Here is a 21,854-nt window from a genome sequence, read left to right as displayed (position 1 = left end):
GTATCTCATAGTGTAGTGTGTTAGGGGACGATCCAAGATGGCGCTTGCTGCCAAAACTGCGAGATTTGCTCTGGGAAGAACTATCATAGATGCACAATTCTTAGCCGACAGTGTAATTTTTATGAACAGTAAGTATGGCGTGCAGAGGTATGTCAGGCATTGGTCACGTTTAATGGTGACTGATCGTTCAGAGACTGACAGGCACGTGTTTACATTAAAATTGAGTACATTATTAATCATAGGTAATAACTACTTCGATTTTATATACTTCCTGATATCTCTTTTGGTTGTAAATTCTGTATATGAGCGTTGTATTTCGAATTTCGAAGGCAAGAGGTTGGGGGGTTGAGTACTTTAGAATTTCCAAAGCTGTGGGGTGGGGGGGTGGGGGGAGCTTTGATGAAGACATTGTCTGGAATAAACCATTCCAGAACCCTTAGGAGACAATGGGTAAATGTTTAATAATTCATCCATAGTTAGAGTGGAATGGTTGCGGGACCTGACAAAGTTCTTTATTGTATGTTTTTGTTCTCTTTTTTGGCCTTGACCATGTGCAAACACAATAGTTGTTTACTCCATACTGAGGAACTAACCAATAAAAACGTGTTGGTTACGTAATTCATGCATAGTGTATGAGCGCAAAACAAAAGACTGTGCACGGTCATGGACCTTCCAACATAAATCTTGGCATCTTTGTTTGCTCCTTTGATGTTTGTTGGGCTTCATAACCATTCCCCTCTATAAACTATGATTCATCAGAGAAACCAAATTTCCAGGTCTGGTTGTCCAGCATTTAAAATTAAGACCACCAGGATTTTATTTTGAGCTTTGTTTAACAGTTTTCTTTTTTTCTACAGATGACATTATTGCAGTAAATAAACCATATGGGGTGCCAGTTCACTGTAAGTGGATGACACTGAAGAGTTTAAGGTTATTAAAATGAAATATAAATGGTGGTCATTTATGAACATTTCTACAAAAGAGTGTTCTCTGATTGTGGTTTCTGAGAGGACTGATTGCTTTAATTCCAAGGTGGAGAACTAAATACAGCAGAATAATAAATCTTCTAACCACTTAGAGGAAGCAGAAATTGGTTCAGAAAATTGGAAGGTTTGACGAAAATTGAGATTAAACCACTCCTAATGTGTTTGCCAAGTGCCTGAAAAAATGTTTTGAATAAATATGAGGTTTGAAAAATCAAGAGTTAAAAAAAAAGTGAGGATTTTAATCTTACAAGACAGTATAAATATGTATAAATATTACTGTTTGTCAGGTGATAAATGATCTTCACTCCATCCAGTAGTGTGCTCGGTGTGCACATTCCTAATATAGAAACACATATTTTGAACAACCATTTATTAAAAAGCTTTTTTTTGTTTATGTGTTATTTTGAAGCGGGTCCTGGTGTAAAGATTTGTATAATGGACATGCTTGATGAGTTTACAGAAATCAAAAAATTGAAACAAAGACCAGAGCTTGCACATCGAATTGATAAGTATGTGCTTTTGTTATGCATTGGCCTATTCCCTTCTGGATAATTCTGAGTTATTGTTAAGGAGCACTTGCTAAATTACTTTGCAAAAGGACAGTTCTTGATACCACACTTAAAACCAGTACCATCATGGCTAAACTGACCAATAATTTAGTTTCAATGGACCAGACTTAAAACACAGTCATCTGACAAATACTCTTCTTTTTGCTTTCAAGATGGCTTCAGCTCAGTTTGCCTAGAAACATCGGATGCCAACATTGGTTCTTTTCAGAACTACTGCTTTAGAAGAACTACTTCCATTTATATCTGGTATCTCTCATGGGTGAAAAACATTCTGAGCTTTGCCCATGAAATAACATTTGGGCATTCTCCAAGGCTTCTTTTCAACAGTTTAACAATTTTTTTGGGTAACAGAAAAATTAAATATTGGTAGTAATACTATTAACTAATTGGAAAATTATTTACTTACAGGGACTGCAGTGGAATTCTGTTATTCACAAGGTACTCACAGTCAAATAATAATAAACTAATTTCAGTAATCATCATAATTTTATTTTACTACTTTCAGTGGTTTCCCAATAGCTCCAAGTTTCTCACTGTTTTGTCAAGCTATTGTAAAGAAAGATGATATTAATCACATGTACTTAAAAATATTGTCTCAACAAACAGGACAATGACAACATTGACCACAACTTAGCTTTATACAGATGAATATTTGCTACTGCTTTGCTTAATAAACCCTTTTATTGATGGATATTAATGGTAACAAATCAAATTTTCATATTTGACAATATTTAAATTTTTAGGTCGGCAAGCGCAGCCAGCAAGGTAGCCGAAATGTTCTCCAACAGAACAATTAGTAAACATTACTGGGCTATAACTGTTGGAATACCAACATTTGAAGAAGGAGAAATCAATATTCCCATTGGCGAGGCCAAACTTCTTGGAGGATATCGCATTGTTACCAGACCAGATCTGAGCTCAAAGTCTTCAGAAGTATGGGAATTATTGATAATTTAAATGGACCACCACAACATTTATTTGTACCAAAATACTAATGGAGATAATGACCATGATCATTTTTTCCAGAGTGGAGAAAGGTTTATAGGACACATATTTATAAAAGTTCCAAAGCTAGAACTTAAATTGAATAAAACATCTACCAAGGATATAACTTAATATTTAACTATACAGGACTCTTAAAGTTGTCAATTTCACAATTTTAATTCAAATCTCTTAGCATTCAACTGACCTAAAATTTTCTTTTTTTATTTAGTTGTTAAGTACTGCTGGCTTCAAAACTGCAAAAACAAAATTTAAAATTTTGGACATAAATCAGAGCACATGTGCTCTTTTACAACTAGAGCCAATCACAGGATTAAAGCAACAAATCAGAGTACATACAGCAGAAGGACTGAAATGCCCAATACTGGGTGATCACAAGTTCTCTTCTGATGTGCGGCAGCCTCAGGTGGGTTTACACATTTCAGATATTTCAAAATAAGCATGATCTGATCTAGCGCATGGCCAGCAAGGGGATTTCCTGGATGGGTCATTGTAATAATGATTGTGTTGATGTAAAGTTTATATGAAATATTTCATATATGAACTGCGGTTATAGATGAAAGTGAAGAATGATCATCGCAGTTAATTTTCCAATTTAAGCAACTGGAAAGAAGAAGCCTGAAAAAAAAAAATCAGGGCTTCAACGGGATTCGAACCCGTGACCTTCGCGATACCGGTGCGATGCTCTACCAACTGAGCTATGAAGCCACACATTGGGAGCGAGGTCAATTAATTGAGTTCATGTCTTCCCGTGAGGAGTGAAATGATGTAAAGTTTATATGAAATATTTCATATATGAACTGCGGTTATAGATGAAAGTGAAGAATGATCATCGCAGTTAATTTTCCAATTTAAGCAACTGGAAAGAAGAAGCCTGAAAAAAATCAGGGCTTCAACGGGATTCGAACCCGTGACCTCCGTGATACCGGTGCGATGCTCTACCAACTGAGCTATGAAGCCACACATTGGGAGTGAGGTCAATTAATTGAGTTCATGTCTTCCCGTGAGGAGTGAAATGATGTAAAGTTTATATGAAATATTTCATATATGAACTGCGGTTATAGATGAAAGTGAAGAATGATCATCGCAGTTAATTTTCCAATTTAAGCAACTGGAAAGAAGAAGCCTGAAAAAAATCAGGGCTTCAACGGGATTCGAACCCGTGACCTCCGCGATACCGGTGTGATGCTCTACCAACTGAGCTATGAAGCCACACATTGGGAGCGACGTCAATTAATTGAGTTCATGTCTTCCCGTGAGGAGTGAAATGATGTAAAGTTTATACGAAATATTTCATATATGAACTGCGGTTATAGATGAAAGTGAAGAATGATCATCGCAGTTAATTTTCCAATTTAAGCAACTGGAAAGAAGAAGCCTGAAAAAAATCAGGGCTTCAACAGGATTCGAACCCGTGACCTCCGCGATACCGGTGTGATGCTCTACCAACTGAGCTATGAAGCCACACATTGGGAGCGACGTCAATTAATTGAGTTCATGTCTTCCCGTGAGGAGTGAAATGATGTAAAGTTTATACGAAATATTTCATATATGAACTGCGGTTATAGATGAAAGTGAAGAATGATCATCGCAGTTAATTTTCCAATTTAAGCAACTGGAAAGAAGAAGCCTGAAAAAAATCAGGGCTTCAACGGGATTCGAACCCGTGACCTCCGCAATACCGGTGTGATGCTCTACCAACTGAGCTATGAAGCCACACATTGGGAGCGAGGTCAATTAATTGAGTTCATGTCTTCCCGTGAGGAGTGAAATGATGTAAAGTTTATATGAAATATTTCATATATGAACTGCGGTTATAGATGAAAGTGAAGAATGATCATCGCAGTTAATTTTCCAATTTAAGCAACTGGAAAGAAGAAGCCTGAAAAAAATCAGGGCTTGAATACTCTTGAGGCTTCTTCTTTCCAGTTGCTTAAATTGGAAAATTAACTGCGATGATCATTCTTCACTTTCAATGATTGTGTTGCAAGGTCAGCACATCACATGACCATGAATGATGTAAGGATTTTGCAAGTCTAGACAAGTTTCTGTTATGCAAAGTGAATATCCAGTACCCAGTGCAAACTCTTGAATAACATTTCACACTGCATGAAGAGCAGAAAATTGGTAAGATTGAAATTTATTTTTAACTTTAATCCAAACATAATGATATTATGCACCACTTATTGAAAGAACAGTTGACAGTACGGAGGCGGAAATGTCCAAAAGCACTAGACGAGTGCACCATTTCTAAGAGGTCAAAAATTTAATAACTTTAATTGGTAAGTTAACATTAACAGTTACATGATTCAAAGTCTAGTCCTGGAGCTAGCTCAATTTTTAGCACAGGTCTGCATACTGATGAGACAAAAACCAAAAACAATGGCCCATATTCATATTCTCTGTATTGGACTGGAACTAGCTTGCAAAAGAGGCTCATGCGGGGGAATATCATTAAAAAGAGATTAATGTCATTTGCATATGAAAAGACTCCCCACATTAACCTCAGTTACAAGCCAGTTTTACTCCAATACCAAGCATACAAATATAGCTTATTCCCCTTCACTCCCTGTGGAACATAGGTCCATGGAAACTGCCTGCCATCTCCTTCGGTTTTCGGCCAACTTTGTGATCTCTTGCCAAGTGTAGCCTGCCTGTGACGCCTCATTGTCCACAGTTCTCCTCCAGCTGTTTCTAGGACAACCTTGATTTCTCTCTCCCAGGGGGTTCCACCTCAGTGCATGCCTGGTAATATTGCTGATCGGTTTTCTTAAGGTGTGCCCCATCCAACCCCACTTGCACCTTCTAGTCTGGATGTTGATTTGCTCTTGTTCAGTTCTTTCCCACAAATCTTCATTTCTAATAACCTGAGGCCAGTGTACACTGGCCTCAGGAATACGAACATAGTCTATTAAAAAATTATAAAACGCAAGTGAAACATGAACCATGCTTGGCCCCAGGCCACGTGATAAGAGGTTTCCAATACAATCCACCACATTAGAAGCTTTTGAGCCTTCATGTGTAATGGAAAAAAGTCAGAGTAAATACTGTAATTAAAATATAAAGGGAAGCTGCTTTGTTCCATCACTTAACTGTCTTATATTAACATACATGTATTTTTTTCAAAGGTGTTACCGCTACGTTTACTTCAGCTTCTTCAGATTAAAGGTGTAAAGGACAAAACAGATCCCAAAGCAAAAGGAAAAATCAGACCATGGCAAAGAGCGCTCATTCCTCTCCATCTACATGCACGGCAGTTAACTTTACCAAAGTTGTATCGTGGAAAAGATATTATAATTAAGGCACCTCTGCCTGAATATTTTGAAGAGACTCTTCAAAAGTTAAACCTTCATCCGAAGAGAAAGAACATGACACATTCCAAGGATCTGATACAGTATTACAGACTGAAACAGTTGGAAAAATCAACAGGAAAAAATGTTAGAACATAAATAAACTAGTGTAATGTTAATAGTTAAGTGTTTGGTAGAATGAGGGTACGTGTAACCAAGTTTGTAAAAAGGTAAAATTTTTATCATAACTCTGGACAAAATCTTCAAACAGGTTGTCTGATAAAAACGCATATTTCAAGGAACTTCTTATGTCACTCTTATTTTAGTTCTTCCTATATTTTTTTGGCAATGTATGATTAGGGTTCACAATTCTTAAATAACACTCAGATTTTTGAAATCTTCATTGAGTATATTATCATATGGCTGTGTCTCTCAGGGACTGGGAACTACCGAATCCACAAATCTGATTGGCTGGAATCAATATTGAACATGGTCTAGATTTTCCCATCTAGACCAGTTACATTTTGTGGTAAAAAGTTGCAAACTAAAATACAAAAATATTGACTATTTTCTTCCAAAAATTTTTATTTAATATGGAAGTGACAAAAAGCCTGATGCAAAAAAAAAAAGTAACAAGGATGAGCAAACTGTTTACATACAAGAGTTTGGTTATTATATATTTTATTCAGAGCATCAAAACAAAGGAAATCACTGTGAAACTAGTATAAAAGATAATTAAACATACTCTCAGGGACACAATTTACAGTAAAGCAATAAAATTCACTTCACCATGTAATATCAATAATTTTGATGACATCGAAAATGACTGGGGTCCTTTCAGGTGCAGTGTTTTATAAATTGTGCAAACATCAAGTGGCTTAATTATTCTGGCTCCTGGGTTGATAATATCACTTGCAGTGTGTAATTTGGAGAAACCTACAGTATAGATAAAATGACATCAAGAACTGACTCCTGAATCCAATTCAAATATTTGGCACAAGTGTCTTTAATGTTTTGATTTCTAGAGTATTAGGATCAGTTGCTGTTGCAGATGCACTCAGTTGATGAGTGTTTCTGTTTAAATAGAAAGATGGAGAAAATGATTTTATCTCTTTTCAGAAACACTGCAAGAAAAAGGAAAGAAAATCTCATTAATTTTGATTATCAAAATGTAAAGTTTCTTTCCTCGTGCTATCATTATGTCAACAGTTCCTGCTAGCTCTATGTTCCCATCAAGATATAAAATCATTCTCAAGTACAGCTTTCATCACATGCTTTATTTCAGGGTGTTTCCAAACAGGTAAAATTGGCTTCGAAGAGAACACCAAAAACAAAAAGATGTATCTTTATAGCAACTCTATTTACATTGTTAGCTAGCTGTATCTCAATCTATTCCACATAATCAAAGTCTTCTGGAATTCCAAAATTCTTGTCAATCATTTTCTCTTCCAATCCAAACTTCCTGACACACCAGGACTTGATGGTAAAAACGTTGTCAGTCCAGCGATTTGCACCTTCTTTTGCCATCATTGTTTCCTTTTGCATGTTTTCCAGCACTTCTGGGTCACATTCTCTATATCTCTCAAGCTCTTGTTCCTGTTCTTTACACAGCTTTTCCTTCTGCAATAGCTCTTGAAGAATGGCATCTCTGTCACCCTGTTTTACCATCAAATTTGTTAACTGAATTGTGGTACCTAAAGCCCTGGCCTTTTTTGGGAAGAGTTGTATTTTAGTTCATTTTGCAGGTCTTGAAAGATATTTGATGGAAACTATGTGTAAAGGTTATTGCCACAGAGAAAAAGTTTATATTAACTGGGGCAGTAACACCCCTGTTAAATATCAATGTATAAAGGTCATTCAATGTGCCATAAGTAACAACTGTTAGGTTCATAATTTAACCAAGCTTTCCAAAATCTAAACCTTTTAAAAAATGAAATGCAGTAGTGTAGAGGCATGGTAGAGCAAATGGCTAGAAATTGCTTAGGAACCCAGATCAAGCAGTCTTGGTTTAAGCCCTAGACAGGTTTGTTCACTCTTTCTTATTTATCCTCAGAAATTCACGATAAACTATACTAATACTCACAGACTGCTCTCTGCCACTATTGGCTTGTTTCAGAAGTTTTGTGGTGGAGGCGATTTTCTTTTCACATTCACGTATTTGCTCAGTGAGTTGCTGTAGTTTCTGTTGTCTCTGAGAAGAAAATTAATACAGTGCCATTGAATTCAGTACAGTCCAGACAGACGAGGCTTTTCCTACATGTATTTTGCATTTCTCACTTTCGATTGCCTTGCATAAGACTGTAAGGTAGTCTAAGGTAGTTTGCTCCATAGTTTACTTACTGTATGGAATGCCTTGCTTGGGTAAGCCCAGAAATAAATTGAAGTACCAATTTTATCAGTATCCACAAGATTGTCATCAACCAAGCTTTGTAAGACTTCTTTAACAGACATGGATGCTATTTAAATAGGAGAGAAATCAGTCATCATCAGCAGCAGCAGCCCTAATGCCATAAAAATGGAAAAATGGGATAACACAAAAAAATGCACACAGTCGTCACTTTGTCTTACTGATTCCTTTTTCCTTGGGAGCAATTTTTTCAAGCTCCTTGAGTAGAAAGAACTCTTTCTGTTGAAATTCAAAGTATCCAGATTAGCATCAAACATTAGAAATCATTAGAAAACAGCCCCAAGATAATTCGTGCGCTGATCGGTTAAAAATCATGTTTCCATAACTCAATGGAAACATACAACTAGCACAAGCTGTTGACTTAATGATGGCACGAGCAAAGAGAATTTACATTTTGATCATCAAAGTAAACAAGCTGTTTTTCTTTTTTTCATCGTGGTGTTTTCTAAAAGAACTAGAAAACATGTTCTCTGTGGTTCTATCGAGTTATAGAAACACTCGTGAAAGTTTGGGAGAACTCGAAAAAGCTGTGGAAACACTGGCCTGCGGCTCGTGTTCCCACAGCATTTCTCATTCTCCCAAACTTCCACTCGTGTTTCTATAACTCAATAGAAACATGGTACATGTTTTCTATTTCTTAATTATTGATGACGCCTGGTAGAATGGCAGATAATTTATGCACAAATGATATGCACACACACCAGGGGCAGAGAGGATGTTTGTAAGGCAAAGTACCATGTGGGTGTCATGTCCATGAGGAGAGTATTACATGTTGATGGGTGACAAGAAAAGAACATAATAATAATTAATTAGCTGAAAAGAAGTAACCCATATAGCCCCATACTTGTTTAACATATAATTTCTTTCATATCAACAATCTTTCATAGACTAATGACAGTCATACGTATGGAATGACTGTTACAAAATTTTATAATTTAATGTGCTACTTTGGCCAAATTTTTACCCCTGAAACTTTTAACATGTATCACATAGAATTTCATGACACATTAAGACCAATGTTTACTGTTTGCAAATATCTCCACTAGAAAAAATGTGTAACATATATAAATGAGTGAACTGATGATGTCACACTCAACCCAATACTACATCCAGCATAAAAATAGAGCTGTCTCGGTCAGTTTCCAACAGAGACCTTTGAAACGTGGTTGGCTAATAGTTCTACAGGCAACACACCTTCTGCTATAAAATTTTGTTCCCATGGCAACTCACACTTTTCCAGTCTCTGATTTTTAGCATGAAAAAATTAAAAAATGCTATGAACTTGGCCGAACATATTTTTATGCTTGCTGGATCATGCAGATGAGGCAACACTGGCAAATATCAAAATGGAATGTAAAAGGTGGACAGAAAAGCCTTTAACATCAAGGAGGTCTGGAACCCAGTATGTTACCTCAGTAACACATATTCTGGAGAACATCTAGTAGAATCTTACTGCAACAAATCAAACAATCCTGATGCAAATTGGCTGAGATATCTTTTTTCATCATAGTTCAAACTTTGCTTGAGTTTATGACGTCATCACTGGGCTAATTTGCATATTTTAAAAGTTGAATATCTCTAGACTGTCTCTCTGGAACAAAAAGAGATATCTGGAAATAGTAAAAAGCATTTTTCTTCTCGTGCAGACTACGTGTTCATTTTTTAAAAATGGCTTACATAGGAAAGATGCGAATTTCATTATAGTGGCAATTTAATTAAGCTTGCGTTAACTTAGTTAAAGTTTATATTAAAAGCGTGAAGTAAACTTATGTTACCGAACTCTTGTCACTGTAGGAAATATGTCCCATGGAAAGTGAGGTGAATTTCTCTGTCGATGTTGAGTTGGAAGACTTAAACTTAATTTAATTTTGTTAACCATACGCTTATACACTACGGGAGCCTTATTCTGGTCCTTACTTTCTCAAAGAACAGTTCCAAAAGGCGCGTCCTCTTCTCTTCCAAACTCAGCCCACGCTTCTTTGACTGAAAAAGATCAAATAACGCTAGTAAGAAAATGATACTAAATATCAAAGAAGCAGGCATATGCCTTCAGCAATGTTTTTTTTCTCACAGACCATGCTTGTGGGAGTAAAATTCTTTCAACAATGGCGGACAAATTTAATTTTGGCGCCAGTCTCTAGGCCGGAAGTTTTTTGGTTTCCTCGTGTAACGCTCTTATTTCCGCTACACCAGCAAGTTCTCATGGGAAGCACTCTGGACGAGGCGGATGTAAACATGGCGGCGGATTGTAGGGTAGAAAGCCTGTATGATTTGGCAGCTTTTACCACCGTCAGGAATTGTGATGTGTTTAAGTCAGAGTTCCGCTCTCTCCCAAATGCTGTTCAGTGTGATATATATAGAACTGTAAGTATATCTTTGTTTTCTGTTAGCCTCTGTTCATGATTTAGTAGCATGTTGTTTTGGGGAAACGTACGTTGGACACCGTTGATGTTTACAAAACTTGTTTTGCGTTTATGCATTTTGCGGCTTTCTTTTATGTAGCTTTTCGACACTGGTAAGACAGAAGTATTGGTAGCAGAGCTGAGTGACCTGGATGTGGTTTCAAAAGCTTTAAAAGCAGGGGATACGAGGTAAAAAGATTATTTCCTGTGTTGGTACGGTAATTTCTCCATTTAAATTTCATTCCATTTGTGTCACGTAAGATAAACGAACAGTTTGTTAAAGGAACCTCATCACGAAAAGAACATTGCTAAATGATTGACTTAGATGACATCTTCCCAGAGTGTGGTATACTTATAAAACTTCCGAAACGGTTCAAAACACTCCATAAAATGTCACACGTACAAGGCGTTGTGTCTGAAGCTAAAATTATCATTCACAGCCCAATATAGTAAACCCAAAGTGGAACTGAAAAAAAAACGGTTATTGTGTAACTTTCATTCCCGTTTTGCCTTTCAGTTTCCTAGTGACGTCGTATGTTGTAATTTGGTCGCAGTTTTTAGACTTTTATAAAATGAGCATACCTGTAAATGGATATCATGAATTCTTGATATTTTTTTCTGTAAAAAAAGAATCAGTTGGCTGTATTTATTCTTCCATGCAATTACAAGCAACATGTTCTCACTGATTCTACTTCACATATATCAAAAATTTAATAAATGCTTAGATGAGTATCTGGAGGAAATAGAACATGTCGTCATTATCTTTGAGAGTTATTCTCTTTGTAGGAACATAGCAAATAATGCCTGAAAATTGGAGGAAATATGTTATGCCTATGTCAGTTTTTATCCACCCATCCCTCTTCCATTTACAGTACTACACTTCAGAATTGTTACTTATTGGGGATTTTTTTGTATTACTAATACAGCATGAACAACAACAGTAGCACAGGACTGTTCATTTTTACCCTCCCCTCCCCTTCTGTATTTCCATTAACAATGTTGCTCTGATCAATTATATTGATTCTGGGACACCATTAATTCTCTGCACAATTTTGTCACTTTTGTTCTTGGGTCCAGAATTGAATAGGCCAGAGGAAGGGGAACAGGATATTTTTTAGTATCTTATCATCAGAATTTCTTATTACTTCTCTCAGATAACATTAATTTTGTAGTGTTGTTCACATTTTGATGCTATATTTTACAGTAAAAGCCAAATCAATCTTGTTTGCTTGACTTGAAATTAGTTGTTCCTGATCAAGATTAAGATAGAAAGAAATTAAAAATCTTACAATGTGTTAACCTCATTTTATTCATTTATATTATAGTGTAAGATCTTTATTTAGAGATTTCCTTACTACTCATTTGTAGGGTTAAACTCTATGCAGTCTTCCAAGGACTTCGAGAAGAAGGATTTGATCTATCAGAGATCCTTACTACTGAATTTATCAAGAGATGTGAAAAAGCATCACATGTAGAGGAAAAGCCAGATCGCCAAGCCATTCAGAAGCTCTTGAAAACAGGGATGTCACTGGGTATGAGTATACAGTCAAGACATGTAGTATGTGACATGTAGAAAAAAGTTTATAGTAAATACAGTTTTCAGCTTAGAACTGATTTTGTGCTTAACATGGATATATTTCCCCTTTGTGCCTGATTCTCTTATTTATCTTATGGCTGGTTTACCATAAAAAAAGCCATAATTTCTACTTGAAGTACATTCCATGCTATTAAGTCACTGAGCATCTCAACGAGGCCTTGACTTCCTAATCATGCAAAATCTTGTTTTGTTGCAGAACAAGAATGAACAAGTCAATTGTCTCTCTAGGATAGATCAGTGACAGTGAATAGTGGTGACCCTGATCTTTTATATTTCAGGTGGCTTTTTGTCAGAGGCTGGTTGGTATGAAAATGGTGAAAAAATACTGGCCACCAGTTACAAACTTTGTAACACAAGAGAACAAGATGGCTGTAGAATAGCAACCAAATTTCTTACAAGGTACCACAGACTGCCAATTCTCAGTTATGAACATTTGTTTTATCGAGTTAAACAAAGACTTGTAATTTTTTTGATGATAATAACAAAGTTTGGACAGTATGGAAGGAGTCTTTAAATTTTTTTTTTTTTTTTTTGTCTGGATCTCTGAAGTTTTGTCGGGTTTTTTTTTTTTGTCAGTCTTGAAGTTTTTTCCAGTGTTACAAGCAGCAGTTATGACAATTACTGTTAGCATTAGTCGGCAGAGTTTGTGATCACTGAATAGGATGTGATTTGAAACCCAGGAAGAAAAAAAAAATCATCCATTTATACATGTAAATATAATCTGAATCTATTGGGAAAAGAAAGAAAAAGATGTTTTATAATTTTATATTCAGAAACTGTACAAAATCTGATCAAAGGAAACCATTTCTAGTTTCATTTATTTTGTTTATTACTGTTATTAGAAATATTTTATAGGATTTAACAAATTTATTTTTTATAGTAATGTAAGCGCATTGAGTTTTTTAAATGCGCTTAAAAAACTTTATTATTATTATTATTATTATTATTATTATTATTAAAAAGTAACTTCAAGAACATGGAAAATATTGATCAAACAGTCTTATGCATATATGTTAGGCAGCTCAATTTGATGATGACAGTCAGTGACTGGGTACCAGCAATTCTAGAAAATTCATAATGTTCAGTTACAGATTCTTGGTGATGTTATTAAATTGTGATTTTTTCTTTGCTCTGTAGGTTACTTCATCTTAGAACAGCAAATTGCAAATTTGATGCTGCTAAAGATACTTTTAGAGAAACGATGGACATTGCTAGTAAAATGACCAGCAAAACAGAGCTAGACATCAGTATGGCAGTCCTCTATGGAGAGAAATGTGGATTACTGTTTGCACTCAGTGATTACGAAGAGGTGATTAGAAAGATACCTTGCAGTTTATTACTCTCTTGGCATTCAAAAAATATACTGAATTAGTAGACGATTTGTAATGTCTTGCAGATAGGTGATAATTTGCTTTTAGAGATAGAAAACCTGGGCTCACAAGAAAAATTGTTGCAATGGCATTGTTTGGATGAAATAAGCCTTTGTTTACTAGTCTTTGAACATATACAATCATTTTTGTGTCTTTATATTTTTGTGGCCTTATATATTTACAGGGCTACAAGTGCAGTATGAAGGCATTGCAGAAAATTGGGCCTGGGTTACCAATGAAAGTAAGTTCTTCAAGTAATCCATAATTCCAGATCCACATGTACCTTTTAATTTTGTGATGTCTACCACATAATTTTATACAACCAGCAGAAAAACTTAAAATGATGCATGGTAGATTTTGCAAACGTGATACTGAAAGTATTCAAATAAAGGTGTCTGTCTGTCTGTCTGTCAATCTGCCTGTGTCATGGATTTACTATGTCTGTAGCCCAACATGCTACACACCAATTGTTATCAATAGTGACCTAAGTGAAACACATGCAAGCTTAAATTGTGGAACCATTGAGTCATCATGCAACCAAGCTCTAAGTTTACGTTGAGTAGACCTAATTTTTAAGTTTGCTCTGATGAGAGGTTTGAAATATATGACACAATTTAATAAGAATTTTACATGCATTCTTGACCATCCTTTAGAATCTTTTTCTATAACCAAAAGATTTTCAAAGATCTTATGAATTCTTGCGAAGAATTTGTTTGGTTGCTGCAACAGTCATACAGTGATCTTCAGGAAACTTGCAAGATTTCTGCAAAAGATTTTATTTGCAATTCCTCAAATGCGGTCTATGTTAGATCTTCATCATTACAATCATGTGTATCAAGGATCTATAAAGGATCTTCAACAGGTCATTGGAGATCTTCAAAGATCCATGTAAGGCTTCTTCCAGGTTCTGTTGTACGTTTGAAAGTCAGAGGTAATCAAGAAATAACCCAAAATTAATGCCTGTGTTGTATTTGGCAAGGTATAACTGATGTGAACTTCATTGTTTCAGGCAGTTGTTGATATCCTAAGGAATGCATCCAAGGTAAAAACACCATTATTGTTTTTTTAGTGAACACTTTTTTGTGCTTCATGAAAGTTGGCCTTGTATTTGTAAGTGAGTATAAGTTACATATATCTAAGTTATGAATATTTTTACAGTTTCATTTGTTTATTTATTGGCTTCCATTTGTAGTGGATGCATTCAGTTCAAGTTGCAAGCTGTTTTTTTTCTTTTTTTTTTTTTTTCGCAGGCTTGTGTAGTGAAAAGAAAATTCAAGAAAGCAGAACTTTTAATAAAACAGGCCATGTTTTTAGCCAAGTAAGAGAGATGTTTCTGAAAATGATTGATTTAAACAAGTTGCTCTGCTTCTCACTTATTATTAAGCTTACTGTGCATAGTTGCAGTTTTATTTTCTGCTGGATTGGTACATAATTTGCTGATCAAAGAACAACTTGCTTCCTTTTGCAGGCAGCACTTTGGATGTGATCACCCAAAATATGCTGACACTTTAATTGATTATGGTTATTATCTACTCAATGTTGATGCTATTAATCTATCTGTAAAGGTGTACAAAGTAAGTATCCAACTTGAGAATTGCTAAACAATCCCTTACCTCCTCAATAATTCCAAGGGATCATCAACATCCAATTCTTTCCTTAAGATATTCACTACTGAAATTGTCTAGAAAGCAGTTGACAAGAATAAAAAAATTCATCAATGAATGTCGATCCTGATGCAATACTAAATTCTTACAACCAACATTTTTGACAATCCTTAATCCCCAGGAGGGGGGACTCCCATATATAAAGGGTAGGGGTGCTTGTACCTTTCAGGGGTTAAAAAGGCAGTTTTGGTATTTCTTAGGGTATTCAGCCTCAAAAGCCCCGCAGCTGGAGCTTCTCTGGTACCTTTTTAGTGTACGGCTATAAAGGGTTGTTTTAGAATTGGTATCTCTTAGGGGTGAAAAATTTTTCAAACCACGCCCACAAAACAGGAGCTTGGTCCCTCGTAGGGGTTCTTTTCAAAATTTCCGACAAGCACCCCCTGTCCTTTCTATTTGGGAGTGCCCCCAAGGCCTTAATCATCGAGCTGTTGTGTAGTTACATGGTTCATGTATGAACAGATACCACTGACAGTTTTGATAATTTCATGGAAAAGATTACAAAATAAGTCTTTACCACCCTCTTCACTGGCAAATTTATCATTTCTGGTTTTAGGAAGCTTTTCGTACTAGGTTTTATGTCTTTGGATTCAACAATTTACATGTGGCAACAGCTCATGAAGATCTTGGTTATGCTCTGTATGTGCATGAGTACAGTACAGGAAACTTTGATGAAGCCAGGTATCATACTTTTACCATGGTTGTTTCTTTGTTTTCCTCCATATTTCATGCCAACCAAACACTGTGTTGTAAGCGTAAACATGTAGATAGCTTCTCCATTTTCTTCCAACATTATTACTGTACCCTATTCATGTCATTTTTTTGTATCCTGCCCTCTTGTGACTATGTGCACACCTCTGTGGGTTCTAGAATGTAATCTATTTCTCTTTTTCACAACCAAAATTTCTGAAGGTTTCATTTTGATTCTAAGATGAACTTCTGTTTGAAAGAATCCCCTAAAATAGTGAAACCTGGTCTGTTTGACATTATGTAACACTTTGAAATACAACCATATCACACTGAAATGCTGTAAACACATAGATTAGCTACATGTAGCTGTTGTTTCATTCTCAGCATTCTCAGAATGTCACAGGTGAAGTAATCTCACAACAATCAACATTAACTGTAATTATCATGTATTGGTGACCACAGAAGGAGGAGAACTAAAAGTAGTAAACTAACAGCATTTTATTGCAAGCAAGTAATCAATATAATTGTGATGTATGTATGGGTTATTGACCAAGTGTGAGGTCAAGATGGCTGGATATTGTCCAAGTTCTTTTTTTGCGTGTTTATGGACCGAGACGGAGTCGAGGTCCATAAACTCGCAAACAAAGAACGAGGCCAGTATCCAGCCATCTTGACCGAACAAGCTTGGTCAATAAAGGATTTATTATATGGCTTTCGCGGAAATTTTTCTTGCGGGACACGGCGGGTAGTCCCGAGCGGGCAAGATAGCTCCATCTTGCCCACTCAGGTAGCCAATTACAGCGCAGGATTTGATTCATCTTGCCCGCTCACGGAGCTAGCCATATAATAAGTTAATGTATTTGTGCAGATACCATGCTGAGAGGGCCATCAGTATCATAACCAAACTGTTCCCAGACGATCATCTTCTGCTTGCATCATCAAAAAGAGTTAAAGGTAAGTTTACTGGCCATCACTAAGTCAACTGTCAAATGTTTGGTTTCTTTGGATTGTTGCCTTCTTAATTGAATATGCTCCTTTTAATTGTACCTTATCATAGGAAATTAACGCTTCATGAAATTAACGCGAATTTCAAAAATTACACTTTACATTTCACATCAATCTTTCACATTAGTAAATTGTTTACTGTACTTCAACTGAATTTTGTTCGTATTTGCTGTCAGCTTTACAGTGTTAAAATAAATTGGTTCCTGTTCTCAACAAATTCTGTTTTTTTTTCTTTGGTGTAGCAGACGCGTTAATTTCCCTCATTTTGAAATTTTGCCCCCTCTCTCGCGTTAATTTCCTTTATTGGGAAGCAAATTTACCTTCAATTCGCGTTAATTTAAGTCGCGTTAATTTCAAATACGTTAATTAACACGAGTGTTAATTTCCTATAATAAGGTAAAACAAAGTATTTGTAGCCACACATGTTCACCTCACTCACTCATTAGTTGAGAGCAGTGCTCGGTGGTGAGTGTAGACCATACAAATGTTATAGTAAACTTCGACAGTGAAAAGGATGTTGAAGTAATTAAAACAAATATTGTTCGTTCATTTCTTTCAGCACTAATTCTAGAAGAAATAGCTATAGACACCCCAATCAGACAAAAAGAAGAGGAAATTTTAAAAGAAGCACAAGAGCTTCATTTGGCTTCACTTGATTTGGCAAGGTAATAAAAGTTATTAAACATAACTTTGAAATTGTTAAGCCAGATTCTTTTAATAGTAAAGTGCGAAGCAAAAGTAGTGCAGTTCTTATTAATTACTCCTGGCTATTTTTCATTTCCAATTTTGTGACTATGTGTGACTTGTGTTTTGTGTAATTAACCGATAGGCCTTGCAACCATCCCGTCGTTTATTCTACAATATTTTTAGATGTTTTTTTGTGTCAACAGTTTAACATTGTCATCTTCTTGCATTTAATTATTCTGTGTATTGAATACGTCAAATGTGCCTCTTGCCAGCCTCCCTATCATGCCAATTGTGTTTTTTTTGTTGTTGTTGTTTTTACGCAGGAAGTCATTTGGAGAAAATAATGTCCAAACAGCTAAACACTATGGAAATTTAGGTCGGCTTTATCAATCCATGAGAAGATATGAGGTAACTGAAAAGAACCAAAGATTTTAATGAGTCGACTCTGTATAGACTGTATGTTCTGGAACAAGTGGCCACACTGCTGGTGGTTAAACCAACATTCCGCGGTTGAAGGGACCAGGAATATTGTTCCATTCTTTACCTGGATGGGATGTTAGTCCATGGCGGATAACCAGAGCTGATAACCAGTATATACATGCTAACATTTTACAGGTTCAGGCAACAATTGTGAATTGTTCAAATGTTGAAAGAGTTTACTAAGGAGTCAGTTACAAGGCACGTGCGGTTGACACTTGACATGCAGAGTCTACAGGTAACAGATGTTGTTTGTAATTATTTTCTTACTTCAGGAAGCCGAGACCATGCACAAGAAAGCAATTGAAATCAAAGAAAGAATACTTGGAAGTGAGGTAATATAAATTACGTCAGAATAGATCATGTTCTGTATTGGTTGTACATCTTGACGGGTTGATAACCTTTTGCAAACACACATTTTCCTGTCTAATTTTAGGACTATGAAGTGGCATTGTCGCTAGGTCATCTGGCATCACTGTACAACTACGACATGGAAGAATATGAAAAGGCTGAACAGCTCTACCTAAGGTCTATTGCGATAGGTGAGCTTCCTGGCAGCCGACCATAGAATACCTCATCAGTCTGACACAGACTGTTTATTATAGGAATCTCTGATACAACTTGTCACGGTTCTTGGTTTTTATTTATAGCCTGCATGTAACAGAAGACGATACAGTCAAACTAAGCAGTGCATACTGTAAAATGACGAGACAGGGATTCCAGGAGGAATTTACGAACTCTGAAATCTGGATTTGAATACGTACAGTAGTTAGAAACATGATGCTCCGCAACACATTTTACGTGTTTTATCCTTGCAGAGGCCATAATAGTCTTCTGTTATGTGACAAAATTTTGATCATGGACTTTCCATGGATTTATTGGGCTTCTGATAAGTTTCTATTTATTGTTTCTTTTGAGATAGGCTAACCTGGTGAATAAGTAATAACGTAATGTTAATAAGCGTAATTAATATGTTTCTTAACAGGACGCAAACTGTTTGGTGATGGGTACAGTGGTCTTGAGTACGACTACAGAGGACTTATCAACCTGTATGATTCTCAAGGTGCATTGTAACTACTGGTTATAAAAAAAAGCAAACAAACAAAATTTATCTTTTTAAGAACTAATCTCAACAAACTAGATACACAATTCTAATTTCGTAGAAAGAAATAATGGGAGGTAACGTCTGACCTTCTGACCAGTGTGTGCAAGGTCAGAGGTTCGACTCCTGTTGGGGGAACTCGGGAACTTTTTCACAAGTCAATATCTTGTGTCGTCAGTGACAGCTCGACATTTTACTCACAATTCAAATGCTATTTTTTTTCATGAAAGGTAATTTTGACTGTATGGAAAGATACCATCAAACGCTCATGGACTGGAAAGATTTACGTGAGAATGCAAGCAAGACAGAATCAGCGCATGATAAAACGCCTGATCCATGGCCTACAGGACAGTTTATACAGCACTTTCTCAGTCAGCCAGATTAACAATCAACTGATTTATTATATCATTGGGCAACCCAAGAGAATGTCAACAAAGAATCTTAAATAGGATATTACAAGAGAATTTATCATAGCAATGTACTGACAAACAAGCTTGTCACAAGATGCTGTGTGGCACATACGTCAGTGCAGGATGCCGTGCTTATTGCACCCAGTGAAAAAACCGGCCTGGAGGCAAGACAAAAATTATTTGTTGCTCATGCAGAATTATTGCAGCTTATGACAAATTTTATGTACATGTAGATACAAAAAAGTACATTGTATCAATAACTACTTTTGACGAGTTTCTAAGGGTCCCTCTCCAGCTAAAAATAAGGGCTTTGAAAACATAATTAACATAAATCTTGAAGGAGCTACATTACGAACAGCGCATCCTGAAAAAAATGGTCAATGTTTCCGTGTTTATTGGTAATATGCATTAATCTTCGTCAGTAGTAACCAGCTTTGTTTATTTTCGGTTTGTTTTTACTTCTTTGGTTTTCTCAACCTTGCGTTTTTTAGGTTTTCTTCAGTTTGAAAAAATTCTGTCCATCTGAAAAAATGTTTTTAAATGTTTTTGACAGCTCGTTTAATTTTATAACATTGGTTACTGTTCATGAAAAAGTGTTTGCAAGGTTTAGTTACTCCTGAACATCTCGGATCTTTCCTTGTTAGAGTCCAGGCTGCTGGCAGCTAGCGCACCAACTGCTCATGACCTTTGTGGCGCTGACTCAGTTGTCACTTCTCGGACTGTGATGAAAATCAGTGCAAGCCTTTTGCGTTTGTGTCTCTGTTAAACGTCGATGTTTGCTTAATTACGATTAATCTGCGATCGTAAGTCCGAAATTGATGATCTTGCCTTTCTAACAAACAGACTCTCCAGTGGAGTGACTTGGCTGTGTCTGTACTCGAGTTGTACGGACGCTTTCCCCATCTTTTTCCCTTTTTTAAAAGGTTATTTATGGTTTTGAGCGCTCAGGCCCTAGCTAATGCTTACTAAACTTCGTAAATGTTGAACCTGTACTGAGAACTCCTATTTGACAGTTCGTGGCCCTAGTGAGCCCGCATACCATCACTGCCCTATGATTGTGAGACGCGTACTGATTTAGCTACATACCTGTTGAGGTAATCCTTCAGCGGCAGAAGATATGAGGAGCTCTGTAGTTGGAATAATTGCCGCCAGTCATCAAGGACCTTACCTTTACAGCACGTCTGAGCACGTTACTTGTCAATGAATATGCACTTTGACAGTCCGCCTTTCACACCTCTGACACCATGACACCATATCTTTATTGAGGCTAGGCGGAGATAGACAAGATACATTGTACAAGTAAATGGGGGTTTACTGAACTTTGACATGTAAAGTAATTCGCAAGTCTTTTTAGCACAGTTATCATGTTGTGTATATAGTTATTTGGTAATGTATATTAATCGGAAGGGAAAATGTTTTTTTTTTTTTTACTCGTCGTTAAGAGAGTGGTGGGTGTAAATTAGATGTATGTAAATTAATGTAGGTATCTGTAAAGTAACCAAATTTCAATGTATAATGTAACATAAGCGTAATAAAGATAAGTAAGTAAGGATATCGAAATACTGTCCAAGAAAAAAAAGGAATTCTAGTTTTACTAAAAACCACTGACTGTTTAAACCATGTCACTCCATCCACACCTGTTTAAAGAGAAAGAAGTAATGAATGATGGCTACAACACGCAAAAATAGATTAAGGTGGTGACGTTAAATGCTAATAAAGTACCATTGTTTGTCTCACGATTTGGTCTCGTGTGACCAACGATAGTATTGTATTAATGTATTATAGATTTAATCTTAAGCGAGATTTCTGCAGGTTCCCTTGTCAGGACAAAGCTGCATGCAACTTATTCAAAAACACAGATAAATATCTGAAGAAACACAGCAGGAAACTGAATATATCAATTTTTCAAACACGTAATTAAACATTCGTACCACTCCTGAATTGGATTAATCCAGCGTTAAAACCCGGTCCATGTGGATGATACGTGTACTAACCATGGTAACTGCAAAGAAAATATGTTTTACATTTTGGCACATCAATATGAATTATCTGATGGGATTTGAAATAACTGGGTGTTTTGTGAATATTTTCTTACTTTGACCCATGACGTAATTGAGACTCATCCTCGAAGACCCAGGGGCTACTAGCCGCGACGATGCGATATTTTTGGCGCGAAAGTTTACTTCAAGAGCTGAACGT

The 21,854-nt window shown here is 36.2% G+C and overlaps 3 protein-coding genes across 3 annotated transcripts; 2 read left to right on the top strand and 1 right to left on the bottom strand.

The window, feature by feature from the left end:
- The first annotated feature begins 10 nt into the window (after positions 1 to 10).
- Positions 11 to 6,247, top strand: LOC145463265 (pseudouridylate synthase RPUSD4, mitochondrial-like). Its single transcript, XM_081447001.1, has 7 exons — positions 11 to 128; positions 858 to 902; positions 1,396 to 1,495; positions 1,964 to 1,993; positions 2,299 to 2,488; positions 2,769 to 2,963; positions 5,686 to 6,247. Exons 1-7 carry the CDS (start codon positions 38 to 40, stop codon positions 6,004 to 6,006), a joined length of 972 nt encoding a protein of 323 aa, XP_081303127.1. The 5' UTR covers positions 11 to 37; the 3' UTR covers positions 6,007 to 6,247.
- An 857-nt stretch (positions 6,248 to 7,104) lies between these two features.
- Positions 7,105 to 10,346, bottom strand: LOC145463269 (meiotic nuclear division protein 1 homolog). The gene is made up of 5 exons (XM_081447006.1): positions 10,172 to 10,346; positions 8,416 to 8,473; positions 8,188 to 8,303; positions 7,931 to 8,038; positions 7,105 to 7,503 (listed from the first exon to the last, which is right to left on the bottom strand). Exons 1-5 carry the CDS (start codon positions 10,295 to 10,297, stop codon positions 7,237 to 7,239), a joined length of 675 nt encoding a protein of 224 aa, XP_081303132.1. The 5' UTR covers positions 10,298 to 10,346; the 3' UTR covers positions 7,105 to 7,236.
- A 17-nt stretch (positions 10,347 to 10,363) lies between these two features.
- LOC145463259 (amyloid protein-binding protein 2-like) lies at positions 10,364 to 21,340 on the top strand. The gene is made up of 17 exons (XM_081446994.1): positions 10,364 to 10,618; positions 10,757 to 10,845; positions 12,025 to 12,188; positions 12,532 to 12,652; positions 13,391 to 13,562; positions 13,808 to 13,864; positions 14,633 to 14,665; positions 14,874 to 14,941; positions 15,092 to 15,197; positions 15,841 to 15,965; positions 16,843 to 16,928; positions 17,539 to 17,644; positions 17,990 to 18,074; positions 18,419 to 18,478; positions 18,580 to 18,685; positions 19,129 to 19,206; positions 19,476 to 21,340. Exons 1-17 carry the CDS (start codon positions 10,457 to 10,459, stop codon positions 19,628 to 19,630), a joined length of 1,773 nt encoding a protein of 590 aa, XP_081303120.1. The 5' UTR covers positions 10,364 to 10,456; the 3' UTR covers positions 19,631 to 21,340.
- Positions 21,341 to 21,854: the final 514 nt, after the last annotated feature.

Source organism: Orbicella franksi, chromosome 12, assembly GCF_964199315.1.
Source record: "Orbicella franksi chromosome 12, jaOrbFran1.1, whole genome shotgun sequence".
Lineage (NCBI taxonomy): Eukaryota > Metazoa > Cnidaria > Anthozoa > Scleractinia > Merulinidae > Orbicella > Orbicella franksi.
Note: the sequence above shows the minus strand (reverse complement) of the source record. Positions and strands in the feature narration are given on the sequence as shown.